Below are 11,755 nucleotides of genomic sequence, written 5' to 3' on the forward strand. Positions count from 1 at the left end.
GGGGGGGGGGGCGGGGTGGCCCAGTCCCGTTGCCAGGCAACTGCTGCTGGGTCCCGTTGCTGGGTAAACATCTCCTGGTTGCCAGGCAACCGCTGCTCAGAGGGTTGCTAGGTAACCGTTGCTGGGTGCCCGTTGCCGGGCAGGGTGCCGGTCCTGTTGCCAGGTAACCATTGTCAGGCAGGTTGCTAGGTAACCATTGCCGGGGTGGGGGGGAGGGATGACAGGCAGGTTGCTAGGTGCGTTGCCAGGTAACTGTTGCCAGGCGGGATGCTGGGGGGATGGCTCCCGTTGCCAGGTAACCGTTGCCAAGGAGTGTTGCTGGGCAGATTACTGGGTCCCTTTGCTGGGTAACCATGGGCGACTGGTCGCTAGGAAACCGTTGCCGGGGTGACAATTCCGGGCTGGTTGCCAGAGAACCACCGCTGCCCGGTCACCCGGCAACCGCCATGCTGTGGGGTTGCCGGGGAACCGTTGCCAGGTGACCGCTGCCAGGGCCCGGTTGCTAGGTAACAGCTGCTGGGTGATGCTCGGGTACCGGTTGTTAGGCAACGTTTGCCGGGTCCTGGTTGCCAGGTAACAGCTGCTCGGTGATGCTCGGGTACCAGTTGCCGGGTGGTTGCCGGGTGCCAGTTGCCGGGCGACGGTTGCCGGGGGGGGGGGGGGGGTCAGTAAGGGGAGAAGAGGAGGGGGGTGTGTGCGGGACGCAGGGGCCCGGGCGCGGGGCGCAGCAGGGCGGGTGCCAGGGGGGGCCCGGGCAGGAGGGGGGGGCCGGGGGGGCGCAGGGCCAGCGGGGGGGCGGCCATGGCAGCAGCGGCGGCCGCCAGGGCCAGGGGGGGCGGCAGCAGCCCCCCCCCAGCCAGCGCCTTCGGCAGCTCCTTGGGGAAGGGCAGCGGCGCCTGTGGGGGGGGGTGAGGGGGGTGGTCAGGGGTGGGGTGGCACCCCCCCCCCGCCCCATAGGGCACCCACAGGCGCCCTATAGGTACCCCAAACCCCCCCACCCCATGGGGCACCCACAACCTTATAAGTACCCAAAGGCCCCCCCCCCCAAGTCCTACAAGGCACCCTATAGGTACCCCAAGGGCCCCCCCTCCGCCCCATGGGGCACCCCCAGGCACCCTATAGATACCCTTGGGCACCCCCCTGCCCTGCAGGGTCCCCCCCCATGCACCCTATAGGTACCCCAAGGGCCCACCCTGCCCCATAGAGCACCCCTGGGATAGTCTATAGATACCCCTGGTCTCCCCCCAGCCCCATACGACACCCCCAGGATACCCTATGGGTACCCGAAGGGCCCCCCCTGCCCCATAGGGCACCCCCAGAATACCCTATAGATACCCTTGGGCACCGCCCTGCCCCGCAGGGCCCCCCCCCATGCACCCTATAGATATCCCAAGGGCGCACCCTGTCCCGCAGAGCACCCCCACCATACCCTATAGATACCCCTGGGGCCCCCCCTGCCCCATGGGGACCCCTGGACACCCTACAGGTACCCCAAGGGCCCCCCCTGCCCTATAGGGCCCCCCCAGGATACCCTATAGATACCCCTGAGCACCCCCGTGCCCCATACGACACCCCCAGAATACTCTATGGGTACCCCAAGGGCCCCCCCTGCCCCATGGGGACCCCCTGCACACCCTATAGACACCCCCTCGTCCCTCCCCCAGCCCCCCTCGCTCACCAGCTCCGGGGGGGTCCGGGGTTTCTTGTGGCGGCTCAGCAGCGGGTTGGGTTTTCCGGCCACCCCGTCCCGGTGCCGCCGGCTGGAGATGTGCTGGGGGGGGGGACAGGGGGGGCTGAGTGTGGGGGCCGGGGCTGGGGGGGATCCTCCCAGGGGTGTGACCGGGGTGGGGGTCAGGGAGTCCCGGGGAGGGGGGTGAGGGGAGTCAAGTGGGTCTGGGGGGGGGGCTCCAGGGGGGTCCCAAGAGCATTTGCGGGGGGATTGGGGGTCTCAGGACGGTTTGGGGGGGTCTCATGGGGTCCTTGGGGGTCCCAATGGGTTTGGGAGAGGCCCATGGAGAGTCTGGGGGGGGTCCCAAAAGGATTTAGGGGGGTCTGAGGCCTTCAGGATGCTTTTGGGGGGGGTCCCAAAAGCATTTGGGGGGGGAGGTCTGGGGTCTCAGGATAGTTTGGGGGGGTCTCATGGGGTCTGGGGGGGTCCCAAAAGCATTTGGGGGGGGTGTGTGGGGTCTCACGATAGTTTGGGGGGGTCTCATGGGGTCTGGGGGGGTCCCGAAAGCATTTGGGGGGGGGGTCTGGGGTCTCAGGATAGTTTGGGGGGGTCTCATGGGGTCTGGGGGGGTCCCAAAAGCATTTGGAGGGGGGGTCTGGGGTCTCAGGATAGTTTGGGTGGGTCTCATGGGGTCTGGGGGGGTCCCAAAAGCATTTGGGGGGGGGGTCTGGGGCCTCAGGATAGTTTGGGGGGGGTCTCATGGGGTCCTTGGGGATCCCAATGGGCTTGGGAGAGTCCCATGGAAGGTCTGGGGGGTCCCAAAAGGAGCCGGGGTGGGGGGGCGAGGTTGGGGGTCCCTGGCGGGGGGGGGGAGGGTTGAGGACCCTGAAAGGGTCTGGGGGGGGGGGGGTCTGGGGGTCCCGGAAGGGGGGGATGTGGGTTGGGGGTCCCAGGTACCTGCTTGAGCTGGAGCTCGGAGTTGAGGCGGACGTTGCAGATCTGGCAGTGGAAGGAGCGCTCGGGGGCCTCGGCCGGGGGGGTCCCCGCGGCCCCCCCCAGCCGCGGGAAGGCGCGGATGGGCCCCAGCCCGCTGCGCGCCTCCACCAGCGTCTTGTGCTTCGTCCCTGCGCGCACCGGGGGGGGGGTGTCACCCTGCGCCCCGGCACCCCCCATTGCCCTGGGACCCCCACGAACCCCCCCCCGGGATCCCCCATGGCCCTGGGACCCCCCACGACCCCCCCCCCGGGACCCCCCATGGCCCTGGGACACCCCCCCCCGGGATCCCCCATGGTCCTGGGACCCCCACGGCGCCCCCCCTCCTCCCCCCCCCCGGGACCCCCCATGGCTCTGGGACCACCCCCCCCGCAAACCCCCATGGCCCTGGGACCCCCACGAACCCCCCCGGGATCCCCCATGGCCTTGGGACCCCCACGAACCCCCCCCCCCGGGACGCCCCATTACTCTGGGACCACCCCTCCCGGGACCCCCCATGGCCTGGGACCCCCCCCCGGGATCCCCCATGGCCCTGGGAACCCCACGACCCCCCCCCCGGGACCCCCCATGGCCCTGGGACAACGCCCCCCCGGGATCCCCCATGGTCCTGGGACCCCACGACGCCCCCCCTCCTCCCCCCCCGGGACCCCCCATGGCTCTGGGACCCCCACAATCCCCCCCCGGGATCCCGCATGGCCCTGGGAACCCCACGACCCCCCCCCCGGCACCCCCCATTGCCCTGGGACCCCCACGACCCTCCCCCCCCCCGGGACCCCCATTGCCCTGGGACCCCCCCCCCGCGAACCCCCATGGCCCTGGGAACCCCATGACCCCCCCCATTGCCCTGGGACCCCCACGACCCACCCCCCCGGGACCCCCATTGCCCTGGGACACCCCCCCCCCCCCATTCCCCCCGTCCCTTCCTGCCCCCCTCCACGTCCCTGGTGTCCCCACTCCCCCCAGACCCCCCCCCATTCCCCCCATCCCCTCCTGTGCCCCCCCATCCACAGTGTCCCCATGTCCCTGGTGTCCCCGTGCCCCCCAGAAACCCCCCCATCCCTTCCTGCCCCCCCACATCCCCGGTGTCCCCATGTCCCCGTGCCCCCCCCAGACCCTCCCCGTTCCCCCCCTCCCCTCCTGTCCCCACGTCCCCCCCGCCGTGCCCCCCACCTTTGTTGTGCGCCTCCAGCTGGGACAGGGAGTTGACGGCCACCTTGCAGAGGGCGCAGTACAGCAGCCGCTTGGCCTTCGCCTTCTCCTCCTCCTCTTCCTCCCCCCCCCCCCGCGCCCCCCCGCGCCCCCCCACACCCCTCGGCAGCCACAGCCGGGGGGGCAGTGGGGGGCGAGGGGGGCCCGGGCGCCCCGGGGGCTGCGGGGGCGGGGGGCTGCTCGCCTGCCGACATGGGGAGGGTCAACGCGGGGCACCGGGACCCCCCCCCCCGGGGGACGCAGGCGCTGGGGGTGTCATGGGGGGGGAGCGGGACACATCCCCCCCCCCGGGGACGCAGGCGTTTGGGGTGTTACGGGGGTGACCAGGACCCCCCCCAGGGGCACGCAGGTGTTGGGGATGTCATGGGGGGGCAGTGGGACCACCCCTGGGGGGATGCAGGTGCTGGGGGTGTCACGGGGGGGCACTGAGACCCCCCCCAGGGGGACCCAGCCATTGGGGGTGTCACAAGGGGGCTGCGGGACCCCCCCCGGGGGGACCCAGGTGTCTGGAGGTGTCACGGGGGGGCAGCGGGACAACCCCCCTGTGGGGACGCAAGCATTCGGGGTGTCACAGGGGCGACCAGGACCCCCCCTGGCGGGACCATGTGTTTGGGGGTGGCACGGGGGGGCACGGAGACCCCCCCCCGGGGGGGGACCCAGCCATTGGGGGGTGTCGCAAGGGGGCAACGGGACCCCCCCCGGGGGGACCCAGGTGTCTGGGGGTGTCACAGGGGCGACCAGGACCCCCTGTGGGGGGACCCAGGTGTCTGGGGGTGTCACGGGGGGGCAGCGGGACCCACCTGGGCGGTCGGGCGTCTCCGGTGCCGGGGCGGGCGCGGGGGGGTCGGGGGTGTCAGGGGTGTCCCCCCCGCGGCGGGCTCGGGCGGCCTCCAGCCCCTTCAGGCGGCGAGCGTGGCGGTTGCCCTGGTAGTGCGCGGCCGCCTGGCTCTGGGGACAGCGCGGGGACACCGTCACCCCCCCCGTGACACCCCCCCTCTGGGGACACGCGTCACCCCGGTGTGGCACCTCCCGGACCCTCCACCCCCCCCCCCCCCCCCCCGAGGACACGGGACACCCTGGGGACCCGCAGCCCTGGGGACTTGGGACACTCTGGGGACACAGGACACCCTGGGGACCCCCACCCTTGGGGACACGGGACATCCTGAGGACCCCCAACACAGGAACAAGGGACACCCTGGGACCCTCAACGTGGGGACATGGGACACCCTGGGGACCCCCACCCTTGGGGACATGGGACGCGATGGGGACACCCACTCCTGGGGACACAGCACCCAAGGGCCCCCCGACCTGCAGACCCCCACCCCGGGACATGGGACGCCCTGGGGACACCTCACTCTGGGGACATGGGACACCCTGGGGTCCCCCCACACTGGGGACATGGCACCCCGGGGCCCCCCACCTTGGGGTGCCCCAGCCTTGGAGACATGGGATGCCCTGGGGACCCCCACACTGGGTGATGCCCAGCCAGGGGACACGGGGCACCCTGGGGTCATGGCACCCCAGGGTCCCCTGCCATGGGAACCCCCACCCTGGGGACATGGGACATCCTGAGGACCCCCAACACAGGAACGAGGGACACCCTGGGACCCTCAACGTGGGGACATGGGACACTCTGGGGACCCCCACCCTTGGGGACATGGGACGCGATGGGGACACCCACTCCTGGGGACACAGCACCCAAGGGACCCCGACCTGCAGACCCCCACCCCGGGACATGTGACGCCCTGGGGACCCCCCACTCTGGGGACATGGGACACCCTGGGGTCCCCCCACCCTGGGGACATGGCACCCCAGGGTCCCCCGCCATGGGGACCCCCACCCTGGGGACATGGGACATCCTGAGGACCCCCAACACAGGAACGAGGGACACCCTGGGACCCTCAACGTGGGGACATGGGACACCCTGGGGACCCCCCACTCTGGGGACATGGGACATCCTGGGGATCCCCACCATGGGGACCCCAACCCTGGGGCCCCCCCCACCCAGGGGACATGGGACGCGTTGAGAACCCTGACATGGGACACGGGACACCCTGGGGACCCCCACCATGGGGACCCTCAACCCTGGGGCCCCCCCACCCAGGGGACATGGGACGCGTTGAGAACCTGGACATGGGACATGGGACACCCTGGGGACCCTCAACCCTGGGGACCCTCCACCCTGGGGACATGGGACACGCTGGGGACCCGGGACACCCTGGGGACCTCCAACCCTGGGGACATGGGACACCCTGGGGACACGGGACACCCCGGGGACCCCCACCATGGGGACCCCCAACCCTGGGGACCCTCCACCCTGGGGACATGGGACACCCCGGGGACCCCCACCCCGAGGACCCGGATCCCGGCACGGGAAGCGCCCCCAGCTGTGGGGTGCAGCCCCCCAAACGGGCACAGAGCCCAGGCGCCCCGGCGCGGGGGGGTCACCCAGGCACCCGGGGGGGGGCTGTCCCAGACACTCGGGGGGGGGGGGGGGGGAGTGTCCCAGGCGTTGCGGGGGGGTGCGGGGGGGGGGGGTCCCACCTCGGAGTTGAAGCGGATCTGGCAGACGCTGCAGGCGATGACGGGGCGCCGGGGCTTGGCCAGCGCCGCCCCCAGCACCTTCGGCACCGGCTCCATCTGCGGGGGGGGGACACGACACGGGGGGGGGGCGGGGGGGGGGGTGTCAGCACCCATACACACCCTCCCTCCATCCCCCCCCAAACCACCCCAGCAACCCACCCGGCACCCCGGGTGCTGCGGTGGGGGGCAGAGTGGGTGCCCGGGGGGGCACAGTGGGTGCTGGGGGGGTGTTTTTGGGGGGGGGGGGGGGGGCAGCACCCATACACCCCCCCCTCCAACCCCCCCGGCACCGTGATGGGGGGCAGAGCGGATGGCCGGGGGGACACGGTGGGTGCTGGGGGGGGGGCACAGCGGGGTGCCACGGCAGGGGCAGAACCCACACACCCCCCCTCCAACCCCCCCAGCGCCCCCCCTGGCACCCCACGGGTGCTGTGGTGGGGGGCAGAGTGGGTGCTGGGGGGGCACGGCGGGTGCTGGGGGGGCACAGCACGGTGTTGGGGGGGGGCAGCACCCATACGACCCCCTTCCAACCTCCCCAAACCCCCCCAGCGCCCCCCCTGGCACCCCGAGTGCTGCGGTGGGGGGCAGAGTGGGCCCTGGGGGGGGCACGGCAGGTGCCGGGGGGGGTACAGTGGGTGCCGGGGGGGCACGGTGGGATGTTGTGGGGGGGGGCAGCACCCATACACCCCCCCCTCCAACCCCCCCGGCGCTGCGGTGGGGGCAGAGCGGGTGCCGGGGGGGCAGAGCGGGTGCTGGGGGGGCACGGTGGGGGAGCTGTGGGGCACAGAGGGTGCAATGGGGGGGGGGGGGGGGGCAGGGCAGTGGGGCGGCCCCCCCCTTATTGCCATTCCCGTTCCCATTCCGTAGCAGCTCAGGAATCTCTCCCTGCCCAAACCCGGGGGACCGGCCCCGCCCGGGCCCCCCCCCCCCCACCCCCCGCGTCGTCCCCCCCCCATCGCGGCCCCCCCTCACCGTTGTGACGGGGGGTGTGGGGGGGGCGCTGGGAGCTCCCCCCCCCCCCCTCCCCGTTCCCCCGGCAGCGCCGCGGCCCGCTGAGGGGGGGGGGTCCGGTACGGCGGCCGGGAGGGGGCGGGGAAGTCCCGCCCCCGCTCCGCACCCGGCCGGGCCGCCCCCCTCACCCCCCCCCCCCCGGGACCCCCCCCCCCTCCCGGTGCTATTTCCCCCCCTCCCGGACTCACGGTGGGCAGCGGCGGCAGCAGCCGCAGGGCGGCGGCGGCGGCCTCGGGCAGCAGGAGGCGGGCGGGGGGCGGCCCCAGCGGGCCCGGGGCCCGCAGCATCGCCCGGGCCGGCCTGCGGGGGGGGGGGGGGGGGGCACGGCCGGCTCGGCACCGATTCCCCCCCCCCCACCCCCGTCCCGTCCCCCTTCCCACCCCCCCACCGGTCCCGAGCCCCCTCCTCCTGCCCCATAACCCCCCCCCCACTCCCCGTCCCGATCCATCCCCCCCCCCCCCGGCCGGGATTCTTCCCCCCCCCCCCCCCGCCAAGGTCCCGTTCTCCCCCCTCCCTGGTCCCGACCACCCCCCCCCCCCCGATCCCGCTCTACCCCCCCCGCCCCCGGTATCGATCCCCCCCCCCCCACCTCCCACCAGGTCCCGTTTCCCCCCGGTCCGGATCCCGATTGCCCCCCCCCGGTACCGTTCTCGATGCCCCCCAGCCCGATTTCTATCACTTCCCCCCCCCCCCCAGGTCGGGATCCCCCCCCCCGGTCCCGATCTCCCCCCTCCCACGGTCCCGATCCCCCCCGATCCCGATCCTCCCCCCCTCGGTCGGTATCCCCCCCCCCCCCCCGGTCCCGATCCTCCCCCCCCCCGCCGTGTCCCCGGGGCCGTACCGGGGGGCTGCGGGGCTGGGGGGGGGTGTGTGCGCGTGTGTGTGTTACCTGCGGGGCCCCCCCGCTGGCGGCGGCCCGGTGGGGTTGTCCCCGCGTGTCCCCCCCCCCCCCCTCCCCGGCGTCCGTCCCCCCCCCCCGCCGGTCCCAGCCAATGGCGCCGCACAGAAGTGGGGCAGGCGGGGGGGGGGGGGGAAGTGGGGGGGGGGGGGCGGCGCATGTCACACGCGTGTCCCCGGTCACGCGTGTCCCCGGTCACGCATGTCCCCCCCGTCCCCCCCCCGTGTGTCGTCCCCCCCCCCCCCCCCACGCCGGTCCGCGATCGCTCACGTGTCGCGACGCCGTCGCCGGCCACGCGTGTCCGCCCCCCCCCCCCCCCAACACCGGCCCCCCCCCCCCGCTCCGCGCCTCGCGCCGGCCCCACCTCGGCGGCGCACGCGCGCGGGGGGCGGGCGGCCGCGCGCACATGTCGGGACACGCGTGGGCGGGGGCGGGCGGTTGCCACGGCGACGGAGGGGGGGGTGGGGGGGGTGGGAACCCGCCCCGCCCCCGCCCACGCGCGCCCCGGGGACACACACACGGGCGTCGGGGCGGGGCTCGGCCCGACCCACGGCATCCGCTCCCCCCCCCCCCCCCGGATACTTGGGGGGGGCTGTGGGTGCGGGGGGGGGGTGTGTCTGTGGGTGCGGGGGGGGGGGGGGTCTGGGGGGGCTCTATGGGTGCGGGGGGGGCTGTGGGTGCTGTGGGGGGTCTGTGGGGGGATCTATGGGTGCGGGGGAGGGCTGTGAGGGGTCTGTGGGTGCAGGGGGGAGTCGGGGGGGGGTTGTGGGTGCTGGGGGGGGTCTGTGGGGGGGTCTATGTGTGCGGGGGGGGGCTGTGGGTGCTGGGGGGGTCTGTGGGGGGGTCTATGGGTGCGGGGGGGGCTGTGAGGGGGGCTGTGGGTGCGGGGGGGGTGTCTATGGGTGCAGGGGGGTGGTCTGTGGGTGCTGGGGGGGGTCTGGGGGAGATCTGTGGGTGCGGGGGGGGGCTGCGAGGGGGGCTGTGGGTGCAGGGGGGGTGTCTATGGGTGCAGGAGGGGGGTCTGTGGGTGCTGGGGGGGGTCTGGGGGAGGTCTATGGGTGCGGGGGGGCGGCCTGTGGGTGCTGGGAGGGGGTCTGTGGGTGCAGGAGGGGGGTTTGTGGGTGCTGGGGGGGGTCTGGGGGGGTCTATGGGTGCAAGGGAGGGTTGTGAGGGGGTCTGTGGGTGCAGGAGGGGCTGTGGGTGCTGTGGGGGGTCTGTGGGGGGGGTCTATGGGTGCAGGGGGGGGCTGTGAGGGGGGCTGTGGGTGCAGGGGGGGTGTCTATGGGTGCAGGAGGGGGGTTTGTGGGTGCTGGGGGGGGTCTGGGGGGGTCTATGGGTGCAAGGGAGGGTTGTGAGGGGGTCTGTGGGTGCAGGAGGGGCTGTGGGTGCTGTGGGGGGTCTGTGGGGGGGGTCTATGGGTGCAGGGGGGGTGTCTATGGGTGCAGGGGGGCGGTCTGTGGGTGCTGGGGGGGGTCTGGGAGGGGGTTTAGGGTTGCGGGGGTTTAGGGTTGCGGGGGGGGGGGGGGGATGTGGGTATTGGGGGGGGTCTATGGGTGCAGGGGGGGGATCTGTGGGTGCCCCGGCTGCTGCTGGGGGCCCCCCCCTGCGGCGGCGGGGGAGGGAGGGGGGGGTTATGGCGGGGGGGGGGATGAATTATTGATGGCCGACGAGTCCTAATGAGGGCGGTAATGGCGTCACCCGACACCCCGCACACGCGTGTGCGCTCGGCCGTGACCTCCCTCCGTCCCCCGCCTGCCACACGCGTGTGCTCCCCGTGCCCCCCCCCCCCCCCGCCTTGCCATGGCCTGGCACACGCGTGTGCTCCCCCCCCACCTGCACACGCATGTGTTGCCCCCGTTCCCGACCTGCCACACACGTGTGCTCCCTGTGACCCCCCCCCACACTTTGCATGGCCTGGCACACGTGTGTGCTCCCTCTGCTCCCTCTCCTCCCCATGCCTGGCCTGGCACACGCGTGTGCTCCCCCCCCCCAAACCCGACCCGGCACACGCGTGTGCTGCTCCGCCCATAGCCATCCTGGCACACGTGTGTGCTTCCCCCCCCCTCCCTTGCAGCCTGGCACACGCGTGTGCTGCCCCCGCACACACTCACAGCCTGCACACGCGTGTGCCCCCCCAAACCCAACCCGGCACATGCGTGTGCTCCCCCCCAGCTGCACACGCGTGTGTTGCCCCCGTGCCCCACCTGCCGCATGCGTGTGCTCCCTGTGACCCCCCCCCCCTTTGCATGGCCTGGCACACGCGTGTGCTCCCCCCCCAAACCCGACCCGGCACGTGCGTGTGCTCCCTTTGTTCCCCTCCCCCACCCATGCCTGGCCTGGCACATGCGTGTGCTCCCTGTGACCCCCCCCTTTGCATGGCCTGGCACACGCGTGTGCTCCCCCCATAGCCATCCTGGCACACGTGTGCACTCCCCCCCCGCCTTACAGCCTGGCACACGCGTGTGTTGCCCCCCCCATGCCTCACCTGGCACACGCGTGTGCTCCCCCCGCGCACACTCACAGCCTGCACACGCGTGTGCTGCCCCCAAACCTGACCTGCCACACGTGTGTGCTCCCTGTGACCCCCCCTTTGCATGGCCTGGCACACGCGTGTGCTCCCCCCCCCAAACCCGACCCGGCACGTGCGTGTGCTCCCTTTGTTCCCCCCCCCATGCCTGGCCTGGCACACGCATGTGCTCCCTGTGACCCCCCCCCCCTTTGCATGGCTTGGCACACGCGTGTGCTCCCCCCATAGCCATCCTGGCACACGTGTGCCCTCCCCCCCCCTATGCCTCACCTGGCACACGCGTGTGCTCCCCCCAAACCTGACCTGCCACACGTGTGTGCTCCCTTTTAACCCCCCCCTTTGCATGGCCTGGCACACGCGTGTGCTCCCCCCATAGCCATCCTGGCACACGTGTGCGCTCCCCCCCCCACCCCTTGCAGCCTGGCACACGCGTGTGTTGCCCCCCCCATGCCTCACCTGGCACACGCGTGTGCTCCCCCCGCGCACACTCACAGCCTGCACACGCGTGTGCTCCCCCCAAACCTGACCTGCCACACGTGTGTGCTCCCTGTGACCCCCCCTTTGCATGGCCTGGCACACGCGTGTGCTCCCCCCCCCCAAACCCGACCCGGCACACGCGTGTGCTCCCTCTGGTCCCCCCCCCGCCATGCCTGGCCTGGCACACGCGTGTGCTCCCTGTGACACCCCCCCCCTTTGCATGGCCTGGCACACGCATGTGCTCCCCCCGCAAACCTGACCCAGCACACGCGTGTGCTCCCCCCCATGCCTGGCACACACATGTGCCCCCCCCCCCCCCGTGCCCATCCTGGCCCACGCGTGCCCCCCCCGTGCCCCTCTGCGCCGCAGCTCTGGGTCGGACACATTT

The 11,755-nt window shown here is 73.4% G+C and overlaps 1 protein-coding gene across 1 annotated transcript; it reads right to left on the reverse strand.

The window, feature by feature from the left end:
- Positions 1–543: 543 nt before the first annotated feature.
- Positions 544–8,437, reverse strand: ZNF385A (zinc finger protein 385A). The gene is made up of 9 exons (XM_063358936.1): positions 8,355–8,437; positions 7,654–7,765; positions 6,416–6,511; positions 4,672–4,819; positions 4,187–4,257; positions 3,833–4,055; positions 2,627–2,793; positions 1,679–1,771; positions 544–896 (listed from the first exon to the last, which is right to left on the reverse strand). Exons 2-9 carry the CDS (start codon positions 7,750–7,752, stop codon positions 666–668), a joined length of 1,128 nt encoding a protein of 375 aa, XP_063215006.1. The 5' UTR covers positions 7,753–7,765; positions 8,355–8,437; the 3' UTR covers positions 544–665.
- Between the last annotated feature and the right edge of the window lie 3,318 nt (positions 8,438–11,755).

The sequence above is a fragment of the Chroicocephalus ridibundus genome, chromosome 24 (assembly GCF_963924245.1).
Source record: "Chroicocephalus ridibundus chromosome 24, bChrRid1.1, whole genome shotgun sequence".
NCBI classification, from domain to species: domain Eukaryota; kingdom Metazoa; phylum Chordata; class Aves; order Charadriiformes; family Laridae; genus Chroicocephalus; species Chroicocephalus ridibundus.

What these genes read in the sequence shown, in the direction of transcription:
- ZNF385A (XM_063358936.1), bottom strand. Translation starts at nt 7,752, where the DNA reads ATGCTGCGGGCCCCGGGCCCGCTGGGGCCGCCCCCCGCCCGCCTCCTG. An exon ending in TGCTGCCGCCGCTGCCCACC is followed by an intron (nt 6,512 to 7,653) that starts GTGAGTCCGGGA and finishes CCCCCCCCGCAG; the next exon opens with ATGGAGCCGGTGCCGAAGGT. An exon ending in GGGGGGTCCTGGTCACCCCC is followed by an intron (nt 4,056 to 4,186) that starts GTAACACCCCAA and finishes CCATGTCGGCAG; the next exon opens with GCGAGCAGCCCCCCGCCCCC.